The sequence below is a fragment of the Rhinoderma darwinii genome, chromosome 13 (assembly GCF_050947455.1).
Source record: "Rhinoderma darwinii isolate aRhiDar2 chromosome 13, aRhiDar2.hap1, whole genome shotgun sequence".
NCBI lineage: Eukaryota > Metazoa > Chordata > Amphibia > Anura > Rhinodermatidae > Rhinoderma > Rhinoderma darwinii.
In genome coordinates this window covers 33,320,470-33,341,053 of record NC_134699.1, presented here as the reverse complement: position 1 = coordinate 33,341,053, position 20,584 = coordinate 33,320,470, and the positions used below count along the sequence as shown (strand labels likewise).

At 39.2% G+C, this 20,584-nt stretch overlaps 1 protein-coding gene and 1 long non-coding RNA gene across 2 annotated transcripts; both read left to right on the top strand.

The window, feature by feature from the left end:
* The first annotated feature begins 380 nt into the window (after nucleotides 1–380).
* Nucleotides 381–2,664, top strand: LOC142665860 (uncharacterized). The gene is made up of 3 exons (XR_012851587.1): nucleotides 381–674; nucleotides 1,003–1,089; nucleotides 1,831–2,664. It is a non-coding gene; the product is annotated as an uncharacterized LOC142665860 (long non-coding RNA).
* Nucleotides 2,665–11,040: 8,376 nt separating this feature from the next.
* Nucleotides 11,041–19,656, top strand: LOC142665455 (microtubule-associated serine/threonine-protein kinase 4-like). Its single transcript, XM_075845158.1, has 16 exons — nucleotides 11,041–11,350; nucleotides 12,030–12,131; nucleotides 12,530–12,629; nucleotides 12,849–12,916; nucleotides 13,156–13,241; nucleotides 13,379–13,587; nucleotides 14,188–14,326; nucleotides 14,815–14,947; nucleotides 15,394–15,559; nucleotides 15,811–15,912; nucleotides 16,162–16,284; nucleotides 16,565–16,677; nucleotides 17,111–17,199; nucleotides 17,576–17,664; nucleotides 17,992–18,078; nucleotides 18,822–19,656. The coding sequence occupies exons 1-16, from the start codon at nucleotides 11,123–11,125 to the stop codon at nucleotides 18,935–18,937; spliced, it is 1,950 nt and encodes a 649-aa protein (XP_075701273.1). The 5' UTR covers nucleotides 11,041–11,122; the 3' UTR covers nucleotides 18,938–19,656.
* Nucleotides 19,657–20,584: the final 928 nt, after the last annotated feature.

Here is a 20,584-nt window from a genome sequence, read left to right as displayed (position 1 = left end):
CAAGTATAAACAATCAACACCTAGTCCGCCCGACACAATTTTTGAGCTCACCCAAGAAAACTTTCCAGCAAGTCACTGAGACCAAAGTGGCAAAGAAAGCGTATTAACACTTGAATATAAGTGATGAACACTTGAACCTAAGTGAAGACATTTTTTTACAAACTGCGTGGGGTATTTCACACAGGCAGGTTGTAGCTTGTAATCAATATAACTATATTGCTACCATTAAACAAACAATATATACCCCTAAAGATACTAATCAGTGATATAAGTATTGGGGTGCAGTATATCTGGCAGAGAGGAATAGACAATTGATATACAGGGAATCTGAGAGCAGAATGTAGCTGGACGGAGCTGTATAATGTACTATTATCCTCATATCCTCCCATTATAATGTGTAGGATGGAGAATATAACATTAGTATTGTGGATATAATGTGTGCAATGTGCATATTGCTTTATACAGTAATATTCTATACTGGCAGAACACGACATCTTTATATTACAACTTCCTTCTTATATATTTATTATACAGTGATCTTGGTTTGAGGTCATTTTTACCAGAATTTTATGTTTTATTAAACAGGCAGAGACAATTATTTTCTTCTGAAGCTGATGATGAGAAGCAGAGGCACAATGATAGTAGCGACTTACCATCCAGCTCCACAGTGCCAGGTATGTACAGGGGCTTCTGCCTCGTCGTTTAGATAATCGGTGGGGGTTTCTGAGAGTTGGACCCCCTCTGTCCATGAAGTGATCACATTTCCTAGTACAACGCCACCGTTTCTTATGATGTAATACACCTTTAAGATAGAAGAACTTAGATAAACTATATTGTTAAATCAGAATGATCCATATTTAGCAGTGCCTGGGATGTAATAATGTGTCATCTATTTGTCGCTGAGGCCTAGTTGCTGGATTATAGAGATCATTCTGTATATTGCCCTTTATTGCTCTTCTGCATTATATTTACAGCCATTTTTGTTATTTATTTTATAACAAGCTACTCTAGCTCAGAAGAAACAAGGACTGACATTTACCCGGACTGGACAAAAAAATGACAGAGAGCAAGGAGAACGGAGAACGAGAGGTAAGAGGCCAGCAATAGAGGACATGATCTTTAGGTGATATTCTTGACGGTGGATTTGCTGCGAATTTCCACTGTGTACACTCCGCAGCCGGAATCCACAGCAGAGTGTAATTTCACGGAAATAAACAGGAATTTAAAATATATAGTACACACGGTGCCAAAAAAATGAGTGCGGAAAAGAGGCTGCGGAGCGGGTTTTTAATTTCGCAGCATGCTTATTCGTTTCATTGATTTACTGCGGATTTATTGTAGAAATTCTACATTGACTTCAATGGAGAAAAAAATCTGCAATGAATTCCATGTGTTATATGTGTTGTGGATTTGATGCAGATTTTCAGTGTGGATTGCGATCCAAGAACTGGGAATTATATCATTTAAAGGAGGAAGTGGAAAAACCACCATTTTGAGCACATTTGCTTGCTAGAAAGGCAGCTCAGCCCTAAATATGGCCAGACATAGGCAGATGAAGATGAAAGGCATATTTCCACTGCGAATTTGCTGCAGGGAATGTCCGCAGCAAATATGCCATGTTGGAACATACCCTTAATGATATTCACTAATAATAATTCACAATATATAATATAATCATTAAATATTCCTAATAGCAGTCCCAACTACGAAATGCAGGTGCAAGATAAGGAAATAGACAGTGGCCATTCTGTTCTGTACACCTGATATTCCTACGATGCTGCTTTTTTATATTATGTCCATAACTTACTTTATTTTCAATTTTTTTCAAAGGTTCTATTATACGCCGGATATTATCATCGTGCCGGCGTGGATTGTCCAGGGCTGCTCGTACCATTGGAGGAGGCTGTGCGCTTGTTAGCTGCCGCCGTTCCTCGAGAACCATGTAGCGCCCTGGAGTAAGTACAGCAAGTCTACCACTGTACTAAGGAGGAAGGACTAGCTCCATCAGACCTTCCAAACATGCAAGGACCATCTGCAGAAGAAGGCTTTATTCAAACATCTCTTCAGCCTTCCATAACATTATCATCAAAACAGCTAGAGATGTACCAAAGAGGAAGGAATGATATCATCTTACCTTCCAAGCATGCAAGGCCCATCTGCAGAAGAAGGCTTATTCCAAACACCATCTCAGCCTTCCATAAAATTATAAAATAACCAGATCTGTACCAAGGTGGGAGGACTTATACTATCTGACCTTCCAAGCATGCAAGGACCATCTGCAGAAGAAGGCTTATTCCAAACACCATCTCAGAATTCCATAAAATTATAAAATAACCAGATCTGTACCAAGGTGGGTGGACTTATACTATCTGACCTTCCAACTAAGTAAGGACCATCTGCAGAAGAAGGCTAATTCCAAACACCATCTCAGCCTTCCATAAAATTATAAAATAACCAGATCTGTACCAAGGTGGGTGGACTTATACTATCTGACCTTCCAACTGAGTAAGGACCATCTGCAGAAGAAGGCTAATTCCAAACACCATCTCAGCCTTCCATAAAATTATAAAATAACCAGATCTGTACCAAGGTGGGTGGACTTATACGATCTGACCTTCCAACTAAGTAAGGACCATCTGCAGAAGAAGGCTAATTCCATACAACTCTTCAGCCTTTGATAAAATCAATAAAAATTATTTGACTTTAATATTTCATTCATTGCGTAATTTTTTTTCATAAATCCACTACGTTTTGTTTAATCCTACAGTCAATCAAAGAGTGAAAACTGCATAAAAAACAACAACCTGTTAAAGCTGGTTAGAGAAGGGGTGAATTTACACGCGGCACACTGAAAATCAGTTTCATTCATCTGAACGTAGTTGATTCTGCAGCAGGTGTATGGATTTCTGCAAGTTCCATTAAAGAGTGACTGCCCTTTCATCAAACTTTTGATATGTCATAGAGACATTGCATTATACCTGTTTAGCCAGCTGCTATCACGCTACACGGTACGGCCCAGTGGGTCCACACCCCGCGCCGTGACAGAGGGCTTGTTCTTTATGGCACAAGTTGTATTTTTAATAGCAACATTTTGGGGTACAGATAATGTATATTGAATAACTTTAACAAAAATAAAAATTTGGGTAGGAAATAAAAAATGAACTGGATGTCTGCCATAGTTGTTTTTGCACTTTATTTTATGCCGTTCACTGTGCGATATAAATGTCATTTTAACTTTATTCTGGGGATCGTTACGATTATGGCATTACCAAATGTATATCTTTTTTTAATGCTTTACTACTTTTGCACAATAAAAACCCTTTTGACCGTTGACCTAGCTTTATTAGGGCTTGTATTTTTGTAGGACAAGTTTTAAATCGTCCCATTTTGAGGGACATAGGATTTATTGATTAACCCCTTCCCGACATTTGTGGTAAGTGTACGACATTGAAAGAAAGTGCTTCCCGCAAAATGTTGTATACTTACGCCAAATGTTTGGCACCACCTCAGAAGCTGAGTCGGTGCCATCATCCCCGGATGTCAGCTGTATCTGACAGCTGACATCCTGCTGTAACGGCGGGGACCAAAGTTAGCTTCGATCCCCGCCATTAACCCTTTAAATGCAGCCGTCAAAAGCGATCTCTACATTTAAGGTGTTTGCAGCTCATCGACACCCCAGCAATGAAATCGCCAGGGTGTCGATGGCTGCAATGGCAACCGGAGGCCTAATACTGGCCTGCCGGTGTGCTTAGCACGGAAAACTTCCAGCCCCCGCCCAGAGGCGGGGCCTAAAAGGCTTCCGTAGCCGCCGGCAAAATTGCGCCGACTCAGCAGATGAGCCGGCGTCATCAGCGGTGGATATCAACTGTATGTTACAGCTGACATCCACTTGTAACGGCAGGAACCGGAGCTAGCTCCGATTCCTGCCATTAACCCCTCAGATGCAGCGATCGGATGTGATTGCTGCATTTTTGTGGTTGCTAGCAGATCGCCAGCTGTGCCTTGCAATCTCACGACTGCCGACTGCTATTATGACACCAGGAGACCTAACAATGGCCTCTTGTTTGCCATTACGGAAGCCGATTAGGCCCCACCCGAAGGCAAAGCCTAATCGGCTTGCTGTCAGTGAATGACTGACAGATCTAATACATTGCACTGACAGTTGGACCTCCATGTCCCCTAGTGAGACTAAAGTAAAGTGTAAAAAAAAGTGAAAAAAAATGTGAAAGAAAGTTGTAAAAAATATAATAAAAGTTTTAAGTAATAAAATAAAACACAATCGCCCTTTTTCCCTTATCAAGTCCTTTATTATTGAAAAAATAAATAAACCATACATATTTGGTATCGCCGCGACCGTAACGGCCTAAACTATACAAATATTATGTTATTTATTCCACGCAGTGAACGGCGTATAAATAAAACCGTATAAAATAATGCCAGAATTTCAGTTTTTTGGTCACTTTGCCCTCCAAAAATTAAAATAAAAAGTGATCAAAAAGTCGCATGTATCCAAAAATGGTGCTTATAAAAACTATAGCTCGTCTCGCAAAAAACAAGCCCTCATACAGCTCCGTCGACGAAAAAATTAAAAAGTTATAGTTCTCACAACTTGGCGACATAAAAAAGTTGTAAAACATAAAAAAGTGCCATAAATTAGGTATCGCCGGAATCGTACTGACCCGCAGAATAAAGATAACATGTCATTTATAACTCATGGTGAACGCTGTATAAAAAAAAAACCCTAAAAAAACTATGCCAGAATTGCTGTTTTTTGGTCACCTTGCCTCTCAAAAAATAGGATAAAAAGTGATCAAAAAGTTGCATGTACCCCAAAATGGTACCAATAATAACTACAGCTCGTCCCACAAAAAAAACAGCCCTCATACCACTACGTCTATGAAAAAATAAAATTAGTTAAGTCTCCAATAAGTCAGGAAATAAAAAATATGCAGTTGTGCACATCAGAGGGGAACATTTTGTCTGTTTCAAGAGGCGATTTATCGGGGCCCTAAAATTAGGGAAGCAGGAAGGGCGGGGCCCTAAAATTAGGGAAGCAGGAAGGGCAGGGCCCAAACATATCTGCTAGAAGCGAGGGCGCCCGTATTATACCAGGACAACACTTCCTAGCAAAATTCCCCAAACTGCAAAGGTGCGGAGTGTGGACCAAATGGGGGATAAGTAAAGACACCGTTTATCAGTGTGACACCGGCCTGTGCAGAAATGATTGCTTCACAGCGTAACACACATCTATGGATTATTTTATTGTTTACCCCATTATTATACCACCTGACTATGCCCCTGATGTACTCTGCCCAGCTTACATGTACCCCCACATTATAAACGGAAACACCAGTAATACTCAAACAAAACTACCAAGAAAAATCTACGCTTCAAAAGCCAAATGGCGCTCAAACCCATCTGAGCTCTACAGCGTGCCCAAACAGCAGTTTACTTCCACATATATGGCACCGCCATACCCGGAAGAACCATTTTAAAAATTTTTGGGGTGTGTGTCTACAGTGGCATAAGCTGGGCACGACATACTTGCCACTGAACTGGCAATTCTTTTTTTCCAGGTGTTTTTCTTCGCTCTTGTTACTACACCACTTATAACCATGGACCATTGAGAGTAGGAATCACTGACCACAACTCTCTGGATACGGTCCTTGAGACAATTTTCAATCTCATTACAAGCTATACTTTCTTTTTTAAAATAGGCACTATACCAGTCACTAGAGAATCTCTGAATATTATGAAAAGGGGGACAGAAATAACTGAAATAAGCTCTTTAAGAACTCTAGGGTGTAACCCATCTGGTCCCGGAGCCTTGTGCATATTTATTTGATTTAACTTGGCTTGGATCATATCTACATTCAGCCAATTCAGTACATCAACTGATATATTAACAGCACTGGCACCAGCTACATCAGATGCTCTTTCTTTTGTTGTATATACAGAGCTAAAGGACCTATTTAGTAACTCTGCCTTCTCTTGACTAACTCCCCATTACTACTATTTAGAGGTGCTACATGTTCAGACGTTGACTTTTTTTGCATTTATATACTTGAAGAATTTTTGGGTAGTTGTATTGCTGTCTTTGGCCACCTGCCTTTTATTTTGTATTTTTGCTGATGACTTTTTTATTTATTTATTTTTTTACAGATTTTACTAAGGTTTTTGTAATTTATAAAGGCTGCAGATGTACCCTCAGAATTATATTTTTCAAAGGGCCTTTTTTTTGTCATGTATTGCCCTTTTTACATTAGGTGTAAGCCATGTGGGGTTTAATTTTAGTTGTTTATAATTGTTACATATAGAAATACATTTTACACTATAATAAGTAGATTTGAAAATCTCCCATTTATTATTTGTCCCATTATTTGACATTAGTTCTCCCCAGTCTATATCCTGAATTGCAGCCCTCATCCTGGGGAAATTGGCCTTCTTAAAATTAAGTGTTTTTGCCCTCCCAGCCTGTGTTTGTTTTTTACAGTATAGTTAAAATGTAACTATATTGTGATCACTGTTACCGAGGTTTTCACGAACATTGACATTCCCAACAAGCTCTGCATTATTAGAAATGACCAGATCCAACAGAGCTTCACCGCTAGTCGGGTCTTCCACAAACTTCTCCAGCAACAGGTTGAGGAAATTTCGCCCCTTCGCAGTTGTAGCTGAACCATGACAAAAGCAGCTCGGCACCTGGACCCACTGGAGGATCCTCCAAACCTCCGGTGGGCCAGTCCAACGCTGCAAGGACCTGTTGTAAAACAAACTGCAAATAAGGTAAGGTCCCAAAAAAGGTGCAGACACCGGCCTGTGCATAAAGAATTACCAAATATCTATGGATTATTTGTATTATACATTTACCCCATTATTATCCCCCATCATTATGCCCTAATGTACTCCGCACAGCTTATAGATGGCCCCACATTATAAATGGAAATACCAGTAAAACCCTAAACCAGGGGCGTAGCTACGAGGGGGCAGGCGGGACATGTGCCCGGGCGCAACTAGGAGAGAAGGAAGGGGGAAGGCACCGCTAACTAGATGCCCATGGCATGAGGGGTCCCATGCCACCCAGCCCATAATGTGCCAGCGGCACGGGCCCCCTCATTCCAGGTAGCGTCACCTGCAAGGATCCCGTCTCATAGGCTGCTGAGGGGGGGATTTGTGGCACTGTCTACAAGAAGGGGTTGTTCATTATGTCACAATATAGTCTGTTTTAGTCAAGCACACTGACCTCTTTCATTTATTTTATTTTCATCTATTGTTATGTAAACTACCTTATATAAATATATTGCTTGTAAAATTTATAAATGGTTTTATGCTCGTGTAACAGAAAAAAAAAGTGAAAAAAAAATTACACCTCATTGATTGGTAGAGAAAGTAAATTTGGCGAGGGTGAAGGGGATGTCGTGAAAGAAATTGGGGGTGCCAAACGGAATCTTTACCCCGGGGGAGAACCTAGCTATGCCTCTGCCCAAACAGAACTACTACCATGCAAGATCCATGCTCCAAAAGCCAAATGGCAGTTCCTCCATTCTGAGCTCTGGAATGTCCCTAAACAGCATTTCATGTCCACATATATGGAATTTTCATACATAGGAGAAACCGCTTAACAATTTATGGTGTGTGCTTATCCAGTGGTATAAGCTGGGCACAACATGTTGGGCATAGCAGTGTAAAAATAGCAATTTTCGATTTGCATCATTCAATTTCAGTAAAACACCTTTGAGGTCAAAATGCTCACTACATTCCTAACAAAATGTCTTGAGGGGTGTCATTTCCAAAATGGGGTCACTTCTCATGGGATTCCACTGCACTAGTACCTAAGGGCAATGCGACATCGTGCCCGAACACCAATTCAGCTAAATCTGCCCTATAAAAGCCAAATGGCGCGCATTCCCTTTTGAGCCCCGATGTGTGCCCAAACAGCCGTTTATGACCACCTATGGGTTACTGCTGTACTCCAAAGAAATTGAATAACAAGTTGTGGGGTGCTTTTTCTCCTATATTCCTTGTGAAAATGAAAAATGTTGAGCTAAATCTATGTATTATTGGAAAAAATATAAGTTTCTATTTTCACGGCCCGCTTCTAATAAAGTCCATAGAACACCTGTTTGGTCAAAATGTTCACTACATAAATTCTTGAGGTGTGTAGTTTTTAAAATAGTGTCCTGGAGGAAGGGGGGGGTTCATCTGTTTTGGTACCTGAAGGCAAACCTTTAGTGGTGACTGGAAAACATCCTAATGACGGAATAGTACGTCAAGGAGCGGGGAGGGGTTAAAGCAGCCTTTTTCTGTCTATTAGATTGAATGTAAATGCCTAAGCTAATAAATGTTATGGCTAACAATTACTGATGGATTGTTACAGAGATACAAGGGGTGATGTATGATGTACTGACATATGGTTTGCACTAATCTGTATTCAATGGAGCACCCAATTACATTGAATAAAGTCCAGAAGTCCACTCACAAATACATATATAAAGATTATATGCAATGGGGCTATACACTGATAAAAATTCAACACACTGTCCAGGAAAAGTTCCTCACCATCCCCAATATCAAGGAGGTTAGATGTGGTAGATGAAGTATCAGAACGCACTTGGTGTTTCTACTGTACAGTCTCCCAGCCTTCACATAAGGTGGTTGTGAAAAGGATAAAGGCAGACAAACATAGACTGCAGCGTTGGATAAAATATTTTGGTACTTTATTCCATATACTCACAGTGACAAAATAAAGAGCACTCAAAAGTTATAAAACTCAGAATCTCTGTCTTTTGTTCAACTAAGAGGTGAATTTTCTTTTTTATAAAAAGCGATCAAAAACTTGTATGTATGAAAAAAAATGGTGCCAATAAAAACCACAGCTTGTCCTGCAAAAAATAAGCCCTCAATCGATGAAAAAATAAAAAAGTTGGGGCTTTCAGAATATGGAAAAAACAAAATTTTTTATTTCTTTGTAAAAGGAGTGAAACATTAAAAAAACTATATAAATTTGGTATCGCTGTAATCGTATTGACCAGCAGAATAAAGAAAATTGCCATTTTTACCGCACGGTAAAAGACATACCCCATTGACAGATGTCCATTGTAGCCTATCCAAAGACGGCCTGATAGCTGTCATGCACAGTAGATCGCTGGGAGAGCCTCTGCGAGAGTGAAGACAAAAATTAAACCCAAAAGGAAATGGAGGAATCAGTTTTTTCATATTCCAACCCACAAATAATTTTTTTTCAGTTTCCCAGTACATTATATGGTACTTTAAATGGTGCCAATAGAAACTACAACTCCTCCCCCAAAAAAACAAGCCTTCACACCACTACATTGACGGAAAAATAAAAAAGTTATGGCTCAAACGAAAAAAAACAATGACTTGGACTGTAAGGGTTTAAGCAATTGCCCATGATGTGCTAATTTTTACGTATGATGGTCGTAACCAAATTACTCTGTTCAGTGTATGTAGATATGAATGGAATGCTAACCAAATTTTTTAGGGGTTTGGAAGCCCCCAATAAAGATGCTCTGTCCATCATACGTACTCATTTCTGATGTGGTGAGTCTCCTAGAGTAACCCCTCTATCGGAAACGTAGATAAATGGTATCTAATCTGTCATCAATGAGACCTTCGTCGTTAGCTATTCTTCTTACTCGCAGCATTTGGCTTCCTGGTAATGATCTAATCATCCACCTCACATGGCAGCTGTCATATTTCAATAAATTGTTACTTTCTGTGTTCTTAAAGAACAGATCCGTGTCAAACTTGTCTTGTCCTACCCGGACTGTAGTGTCCAGGAATTGGGCCTGTTCTGTGGACCAAGTTTTGGTAAATTAAAGTTCTTCTTGACTTGCGCAGTACCTTTATGCACACACTTGGGTCTGGCATGCGCAGTAGCTAGATGCACGCGCACCCGACCCCATTGACAGATGTCCATTGTAGCCTATCCAAAGACGGCCTGCTAGCTGTCATGCACAGTAGATCGCTGGGAGAGCCGGCATGGTTCTGCGATAGTGGATTCATAGACACATTTCATAAACACATTTTCATGTGGTGGGTCACATATGGCAGCTGATCATTATTATCTATTATTGATGATTAACTGCAAGTAATATTTATTATGAAGTTTGTAACCTAATATGTTAATTACATCAATTCGTATGAGCAACTTTATATACTTGTCTCAACCACATGTTATATTGCTTGAGAAGGGCTCTATTGAGTGAGCTGAAACGTTGCAGAGGTGAATAAAGTCCACTTACTTCTTCACTGAACTTCCTAGTGTGCCGCCATTTTTTACTTTTTATACTTCATTTGGATATTGCATCAGTAATCAACGGCTTGTAACCAAGCTGTCTATATAAATCACAGTGCTGCTGTCTATATACATATGTACATGTGTATATGTATATACACACACACACCCATGCACAAAAAAACATATTAATAATACGTCAGTTATTGCAACCATTTTTTTTATTCATACTCTCCAAAGAAGATTCATATCATATCACTCATTCACAAAATTTACAAAAAAGCCCAAGAAGATCCATTGTCTACAATCTCTTATGTCGCATAGTATGTCTACGGCACCTAGTATTCCCAGGCAGTCCCCCATGTTGGTACTGGTCAGGCATGAGGCTACTCAACTTTCACAGTGGATTCAGGCACATCTATGATTTGAAAGAAAAATTTTACTCACATTACCACAAATGTTTGCTTCACATGGTATATATTTATTTTAAAAAAAGGCACACATGGTACAAAACAATTTTTTTTATCATAACCCTATGTACCAAAGCAAAAAAAATGAATAATATCTTTACTAGTCTGAAAAATGAACAAGTTATAGGCTTTAAATCAGTATGTGCAAAAAAAAACTGGAAAACCGTTCCAAAAATACCTCAGTCAAGAAAGGGTTAAGTACAGATATTCCTTGGAGGTTGTATCACAGTCTTCCTTGACATCACTGGTCATCAAACATCATAATCCTCTATTATGACATCACTGGTCTTGAAAAGTTCCATCTGCCCTCCATTCTCTATCAGTATGTTAATGTTGCCAGCTGTGGATACACTGGTAGCGCGTTACTGATTATCAGCGATTACTTTTACCGAAAATGGCCAGATTACCACTGGACAAGACTAAAATGGAAGCACATCTACAGGGGATTATTACCAGCTACTCCCCTGACGCCATGCTTCCACTACCCGATGGCGTGCTCAGCTTCACTCACCGGCTGGTTGTGGAGCTGTCACGAGACTGCCTCGCTAAACACCAACGAGGCCTAATAACCGAAACATACCTCGAGGATCTACAGCAGAACATAGAGACGTTATTACAACAGGTAAATAGCAGAGACTCAGCACGAAATGTAAAGTAAACAATACATGAGAATAATAGAGTCAGAGAAATTAATTTACACGTATTTATTGTCATTAGAGCAAAATGTCATAGAAAGCAAATTTATATAACCCAAAAATAAAATGTAGAGGAAATAAAGCAGATATTTCTGAGCATGTAAGTGACATGTAGTGGAGTGGATAAAAAACAACTTAGAATAGAGACGCCTTTATATATCTCCAGACAGGAGCAGACACAGAAATCATAGGGCCCCTAAACAAAACTTAGAATGGGCCCTTACAAATGTACTACTTATTTATTATAGTCAATGTCCACCACAACTCTGTAACATATCTTCATAAGGGTTGTAGCTCTAGTTTTCACACATTTACTAAGCATTTTACTTCAGTTTTCGGGGTAAAACGGTGACTTACGACAAGTTAGAGGTAAAATTTGCGACTTTTCTGATGACTCACCAAATTTAAAAATAACAAGAATGTGAGCATGGTCTTCAAGGAGGCAAATTTGACACCAAATTTATTAAGTGAACTAAGTGGAAAATACAGAAAATGTTGGTATAAATCTATGTCTGCTCATAGCTCCAAATCTTCTGCTTCTCTTCACATAGTAAATGATAAAACGCTGATGTGTTTCACCTTCTTCTATTTGTATTTTATTTATAGGCAGGAGAAAAATCAGAACATGAAGAATTGGCCTTTATCAAAGAACTGGCCGAGAAAGTCCTGTGTGTAATTCCTCGTCTACCTCACTCATTGGACTGCCTGGTAAGGATCTATCATCTTCTATATCACATGTCCTAGGATCAGCCAGCACTATATACATGACGTCATATGATATAATAGTACATCTAGTTCATGTATATATGAAACACTTGTATATAACTGGTATATATTATATAATTGTAATCTCCTAAAATATATAGAAATTCTCATAATTGGTTCATTCATAACTGGGAGCACTCCAATAGTAGAACAATGCAGCTCCTCATATCCCAAAAATTAGAGATATATTAATTCAGTTTTGCCGATTTATTTGATTTGTCAGGAATTTGCTTTTGGCAAATTACATTTGTATTATATTCTATAGACCAAGAATACAGGCAAATTGACAGGTATTTAATGTTTGTGAACTTTTACACCTAATAATTCTAAATCTTCTACAGGAAACACCAGAAGGCCGAGCCAAAGAGGAACAAAATGGAACAACTGATTCTACTGAGCCAAATACCAGTCACCAAGAACTACCCAAGGATCTGATTATAGGTAAGGGGGTCACATATGTTCTTGCAACTGGCGATGCCATGTAACCATGGAGACAGAGTTTAAATGTTATATTTCATGAAGAATACTTGTCATTTCCAGGCTATTGTATTTTGTGGCCTTCTTTCCAGCCTTCTACTTGTTATTAATATTCATTGTATTATTATTCTGTATTTATGACCAGCTACGTCATGTATATTCATTATATTATCATTATTTTAGAAACATCTGTGCTGGCAAACAATGATCAAGGAAAATCTGAACCACCTGAGATTGATGAATCTGCCAGTGTAAGTATCATAGAGGCGGGCGTCTATTTACCATTAGGTTGTGGCGGTGGTCTCTAATCTTTGGCGCTCTGGCTGAATGGTGGATATAATATATCAGGCAGATCATGTCTGCATAGAGTCCTGCATGTATCATATCCTCTCCATATACCGCAGTGTTTATTGGGACATATTATAGAAGGGACACGTTGGTGGCGTCTGGAGCTTTTATGTTTATATTTCATTTCTTGTTCCTTTTTTAGAACTTGATCAGATCACTGGACGTGGGCAGAAAGCCTTGTAAGAGCCACTTTGAGACATCCACACTGATCAGCAGTGGAACTTATGGGTGAGCTTTATGTTGGAATAATATGAGTCTTAGGCTCTGTTCACATTGGCGTCAAGACTTCTGTTTCTGACTATTCCAAACAGAAGTATTGCAGATGAGAATGAGGATTGATAATAAAGCTTCTTTTTTCTCTCCAGGACTGTCCACTTAGTCCATCATACAGACACCCGCCGTGCATTTGCTATGAAAAAGATCGAGAAGCAGAACCTGTTCATGGCAGAAAAATTTCAACAGGCCTTTCTTGAAAGAGACATCTTAATGTTCATAGAGAGTCCATTTATAGTCAACATGGTCTGCTCCTTTTCCAGTCAGCGTCACCTGTGTATGATCATGGAGTATATAGGAGGTAAGACATGTCATTATTAATATGGATATATGGAGGAAACATTAAAAGGGGAAACATGTTCAGATATGTGCACATTGGTCATGTCTGTAATTCCAGCTATGGACTAAAGCAATGACTGTCTAGAAGGGGTTGTCCAGAAGGTTAAATCCCTTCAATAAATTCTGGATTGCTGGCATGTAGCCAACTGCTGGGGATCTGGCTGCACCCCCAGTGATCAGCTGTTATGGATGGGAAAGTTGCTGGTGCTTGTAGATTTCCCCTGCAGGAAATGTAGTATTATATGTCACCTGTTCAAGTAAATGAGCAGCCACCAAATACATAGATCCGCTGAGTCCGCCAAAGACAGTGCACTATTTACAGTGGTTCTGGCTAGTAGGGGAGATCCTAAGAGGGGGACCCCCTCTATGACATCCCTATGTCTTAATAGGCTTAAGCTATAAAGCTTTCCTCTCTTTATACATCACTTCTAATGGTTGTCTAATCGCCAGTGACCTTTATTAGTCTTTCCATAGTCTTGGCTTGATGATCATTATGCAGCATTTGTGGTCCAAATTCTTGGTATAAATCATTCACCTGTCATCTTTTTCCTTTCTGCTTTAGGAGGAGACTGTGGGACCCTATTAAAATATGGGGGTCCTATTTCTGTGAACTTGGCCCGTCTGTATTTTGCAGAGCTGGTTCTTGCTCTGGAACACCTGCATAGCTACGGTGTGGTGCACAGAGACCTGAAGCCTGACAAGTAAGTGACAGTAACATACTAGATCCCTCATTCACTGCTGTGTATATAGCAAGAGACAAGTCACGAGGGTTATAAAACATTGCAACTAATAGTGTAAGACTAGAGTAGTACTGTAGCCTTAGTCTAAGGACGTGTACACACTAGCATTATTTTGTAACTTATTATATAGTTATAATATCTAATCATGACTGATCCATTCATTTATATGGGACAAATAGCTGCCAATGTTCTTCAGTTTACAGTCATTAAAAGACATACTAAAAAACAAAACCCGCTAGTGTGGACGAGACCTAAAGCTGCCCATACTGGTGACAATTACACCTTATGTCACACAGTTCTGATGAATAGAAATGTCTTATGATGTGATCGTCCTTATATAAACTGGAGGTGAAAAGTTTCTGTTCTACTAGAGGGAAGAAAGTAAAAGTTTGGTAACAGCCGGTCTATGGATTATCACTTGGAGATACAACTCTCTCTCTTATTGACAGCTTGCTGATAACACCATCAGGTCACATAAAAGTCACCGACTTTGGACTATCAAAACTCGGCCTCATGAGACTGACAACCAACAACTACAAGGCTCAAATGGAGGACATCACCAAAGAGTTCCTTGATAATGAGGTTTGCTTTACTGATATATCTATAGATTTATTTCCTTCATACATATTAGTGTGGTACAATGAAGGGGCGCAACTTAGATAGCGGGGCTGGTGGGACATATGCTCCAGGTGTTGGGTACCAAAAAGCCGCCCTGCCATATCTAGAGTATTAAGACATGGGGCTACGGCAGTAAACTGAATCTTTTCCTTGGGTAAAGGAACGTCTAGCTATAACTTTGGTGCAATATATATCAGGGTTCCTAAATCTTCAGGTTATAGGGGTTCTAAGCCTTAAGAGAGTTACGTCCATATAACCAAAAGCTAATGTTATATGATGTTATAATTGGGGTAAAAGGCGAGTTCATAGAGTCTGTTATAAAGCAGCAGATGTATAAATAAATTCAGCAGATATTTCAAATAAGTAATATTTTAATTTGACCCCCTTCTCTTTTATCCATTGTTTTCCAGGTCTGTGGCACCCTTGAATACATCGCTCCAGAAATGCTTCTGATGGAAGGCTATGGGAGGCCCATTGACTGGTGGGCTATGGGAATTATTCTACATGAATTCCTGCTAGGATCTGTTCCATTCTTTGGCAGTACCACAAAGAAGGTGTTCAATGCTGTGATCAAGGGTAAGTAGAAGATACATTAGGATGATATATCCTGCATGTTATCTGTCGTGTGATCTAAATATATTAATCTAATACATTATGGTCCGAGCTACCTGCTGGATCAGCATCTATGAGAAATAGTCCAAGTGATACATTTCGATCAGATCTTTAGAGGGAGTGTTTTTGGATGTAACCTTCTATATATTGTTAAGAATTATTGATATTTCCCACTTCCATTACTTGTTGGTAACATTTGTTTTTCTGTGTGACAGATGACGTCACTTGGAATTTTGACAATAAAGCTCCTCCGCCTGATGCTCAAGATCTCATCACTGAGCTGCTCAGGAAAAATCCTGCACGTAGACTTGGGACAGGTAAAGTATATAAATAGTACTAATATAGACGTATAACACCTAGGACACCTGTCACAAGACGTAAACTTCATGTCTATGAGAAACACGACTTCATATGTTGTCCCTTACCGGTTCATCCGCTAAATATAATGCTGTATAACGGTTCTTCCTGTAGACAGCAGAATAGTACCCTGCACTGTTACACCTTCAGTTAACAGCTCAATGGTGGATATATATTAATCCAATCAATCTTTTCCCTTGTTTTTCCAGGAGGAGCACATGAGGTCAAAATTCACCCATTCATGAGTGACATTAATTTTGATTGCATTCTGAGTCAACAACCTGAATATATTCCTGAACTTGTGTCGGCTGAGGACACCAGTAATTTTGAACGTAAGTTACCTAGACCATGTTGTTGTGTGGAGGTGAAGAGAAATGCTGGGATCTGTTGTCACCTTGGAGAACATCATTACAACATGAAGACAATGGTTGGAATTCATAGGAAACCCAGTGGAGAACATCATTATCATCAAGTTTATGGATGAGGAATACATTTATGAAATGCTGACCAAACTTACTCAGGAGTTGTCACCCCCAGTCAGAAATTATAACTGTGTCTGTGATGTGTAATATATAAAATCTCCGCTAACGTTGGAATATTTATGACTTTTAGCTCACTCTGAGAAACATCATCTCATGGCATCAGATGAAGAGGAAGACACAAGCGAGGATATTGGGTACACAGTATTCGCACCTTTCACATCATCTACGAAAAGGTTTTCTAAAGTAAGTCTATAAATCCGTAAAATATCCAGTTAACTATTTATTGCATAATGGCCCATAAAATATAAAATAAATATATATATATATATATAAGGTCATCATGCAAAACTTTATCCACTCGCTCGATCACTTTAGTCGTCGGGGGAAGTTCTGGCTGTTTATACATTTTCATTGTTGCGTCTGTTGCAGGGAAATTTAGTACCACATGCTGGTTGGTCCCTTATCGATATGTATTATATACATATAATGTTATGAACCTTAGACAATGTATAACAATGTATCCTGGGATATCTAAAGGAATGAAATCATGGCAGTTGTCGTTCAAGATAAGAAAAGGAAAATGGAAAATAAAAGAAGTGATTTTGATAATGATAGACACGAGGACATATGTGCTGCAGTTCCTGACTGTATATTATAACTATCTATATGTTTTTAGCTGTGCACCCACACAACCAGGATGACTGACAATAACATGGAGGATCCCAAGTTACCTCCAGAGGATTCTCCCGTCAGTGACTCAGACATGTGAGTAGAATATGGGGTTATTACTGTGTATTCAGGGGAAGAATGGTTCTTGGTAATATAAGTTATTGGGGTGCAGTATATCTGGCAGAGAGGAATAGACAATTGATATACAGGGAATCTGAGAGCAGAATGTAGCTGGACGGAGCTGTATAATGGACTATTATCCTCATATCCTCCCATTATAATGTGTAGGATGGAGAATATAACATTAGTATTGTGGATATAATGTGTGCAATGTGCATATTGCTTTATACAGTAATATTCTATACTGGCAGAACACGACATCTTTATATTACAACTTCCTTCTTATATATTTATTATACAGTGATCTTGGTTTGAGGTCATTTTTACCAGAATTTTATGTTTTATTAAACAGGCAGAGACAATTATTTTCTTCTGAAGCTGATGATGAGAAGCAGAGGCACAATGATAGTAGCGACTTACCATCCAGCTCCACAGTGCCAGGTATGTACAGGGGCTTCTGCCTCGTCGTTTAGATAATCGGTGGGGGTTTCTGAGAGTTGGACCCCCTCTGTCCATGAAGTGATCGCATTTCCTAGTACAACGCCACCGTTTCTTATGATGTAATACACCTTTAAGATAGAAGAACTTAGATAAACTATATTGTTAAATCAGAATGATCCATATTTAGCAGTGCCTGGGATCTAATAATGTGTCATCTATTTGTCGCTGAGGCCTAGTTGCTGGATTATAGAGATCATTCTGTATATTGCCCTTTATTACTCTTCTGCATTATATTTACAGCCATTTTGTTATTTATTTTATAACAAGCTACTCTAGCTCAGAAGAAACAAGGACTGACATTTACCCGGACTGGACAAAAAAATGACAGAGAGCAAGGAGAACGGAGAACGAGAGGTAAGAGGCCAGCAATAGAGGACATGATCTTTAGGTGACATTCTTGACGGTGGATTTGCTGCGAATTTCCACTGTGTACACTCCGCAGCCGGAATCCACAGCAGAGTGTAATTTCACGGAAATAAACAGGAATTTAAAATATATAGTACATACGGTACCAAAAAAAATGAGTGCGGAAAAGAGGCTGCGGAGCGGATATTTAATTTCGCAGCATGCTTATTCGTTTCATTGATTTACTGTGGATTTATTGTACAAATTCTACATTGACTTCAATGGAGAAAAAAAATCTGCAATGAATTCCATGTGTTATATGTGTTGTGGATTTGATGCAGATTTTCAGTGTGGATTGAGATCCGAGAACTGGAAATTATATCATTTAAAGGAGGAAGTGGAAAAACCACCATTTTGAGCACATTTGCTTGCTAGAAAGGCAGCTCAGCCCTAAATATGGCCAGACATAGGCAGATGAAGATGAAAGGCATATTTCCACTGCGAATTTGCTGCAGGGAATGTCCGCAGCAAATATGCCATGTTGGAACATACCCTTAATGATATTCACTAATAATAATTCACAATATATAATATAATCATTAAATATTCCTAATAGCAGTCCCAACTACGAAATGCAGGTGCAAGATAAGGAAATAGACAGTGGCCATTCTGTTCTGTACACCTGATATTCCTACGATGCTGCTTTTTTATATTATGTCCATAACTTACTTTATTTTCAATTTTTTTCAAAGGTTCTATTATACGCCGGATATTATCATCGTGCCGGCGTGGATTGTCCAGGGCTGCTCGTACCATTGGAGGAGGCTGTGCGCTTGTTAGCTGCCGCCGTTCCTCGAGAACCATGTAGCGCCCTGGAGTAAGTACAGCAAGTCTACCACTGTACTAAGGAGGAAGGACTAGCTCCATCAGACCTTCCAAACATGCAAGGACCATCTGCAGAAGAAGGCTTTATTCAAACATCTCTTCAGCCTTCCATAATATTATCATCAAAACAGCTAGAGATGTACCAAAGAGGAAGGAATGATATCATCTTACCTTCCAAGCATGCAAGGCCCATCTGCAGAAGAAGGCTTATTCCAAACACCATCTCAGCCTTCCATAAAATTATAAAATAACCAGATCTGTACCAAGGTGGGAGGACTTATACTATCTGACCTTCCAAGCATGCAAGGACCATCTGCAGAAGAAGGCTTATTCCAAACACCATCTCAGAATTCCATAAAATTATAAAATAACCAGATCTGTACCAAGGTGGGTGGACTTATACGATCTGACCTTCCAAGCATGCAAGGACCATCTGCAGAAGAAGGCTTATTCCAAACACCATCTCAGAATTCCATAAAATTATAAAATAACCAGATCTGTACCAAGGTGGGAGGACTTATACTATCTGACCTTCCAACTGAGTAAGGACCATCTGCAGAAGAAGGCTTATTCCAAACACCATCTCAGCCTTCCATAAAATTATAAAATAACCAGATCTGTACCAAGGTGGGTGGACTTATACGATCTGACCTTCCAACTGAGTAAGGACCATCTGCAGAAGAAGGCTTATTCCATACAACTTTTCAGCCTTTGATTAAATCAATAAAAATTATTTATGACTTTAATATTTCATTCATTGCGTAATTTTTTTTCATAAATCCACTACGTTTTGTTTAATCCTATAGTCAATCAAAGAGTGAAAACTGCATAAAAAACAACAACCTGTTAAAGCTGGTTAGAGAAGGGGTGAATTTACACGCGGCACACTGAAAATCAGTTGCATTCATCTGAACGTAGTTGATTCTGCAGCAGGTGTATGGATTTCTGCAAGTTCCATTAAAGAGTGACTGCCCTTTCATCAAACTTTTGATATGTCATAGAGACATTGCATTATACCTGTTTAGCCAGCTGCTATCCCGCTACACGGTACGGCCCAGTGGGTCCACACCCCGCGCCGTGACAGAGGGCTTGTTCTTTATGGCACAAGTTGTATTTTTAATAGCAACATTTTGGGGTACAGATAATGTATATTGAATAACTTAAAAAAAAAATAAATTGGGGTAGGAAATAAAAAATGAACTGGATGTCTGCCATAGTTGTTTTTGCACTTTATTTTATGGCGTTCACTGTGCGATATAAATGACATTTTAACTTTATTCTGGGGGTCGTTACGATTATGGCATTACCAAATGTATATCTTTTTTTAATGCTTTACTACTTTTGCACAATAAAAACCCTTTTGACCGTTGACCTAGCTTTATTAGGGCTTGTATTTTTGTAGGACAAGTTTTAAATCGTCCCATTTTGAGGGACATAGGATTTATTGATTAACCCCTTCCCGACATTTGTGGTAAGTATACGACATTGAAAGAAAGTGCTTCCCGCAAAATGTCGTATACTTACGCCAAATGTTTGGCACCACCTCAGAAGCTGAGTCGGTGCCATCATCCCCGGATGTCAGCTGTATCTGACAGCTGACATCCTGCTGTAACGGTGGGGACCAAAGTTA

Excerpts from the sequence above, each read along its gene's own strand:
- LOC142665455 (XM_075845158.1), top strand. The coding sequence starts at position 11,123 with ATGGCCAGATTACCACTGGACAAGACTAAAATGGAAGCACATCTACAG. Across the intron at positions 12,630-12,848 it reads ACCCAAGGATCTGATTATAG|AAACATCTGTGCTGGCAAAC; the intron begins GTAAGGGGGTCA and ends TCATTATTTTAG. Across the intron at positions 12,917-13,155 it reads AGATTGATGAATCTGCCAGT|AACTTGATCAGATCACTGGA; the intron begins GTAAGTATCATA and ends TTCCTTTTTTAG.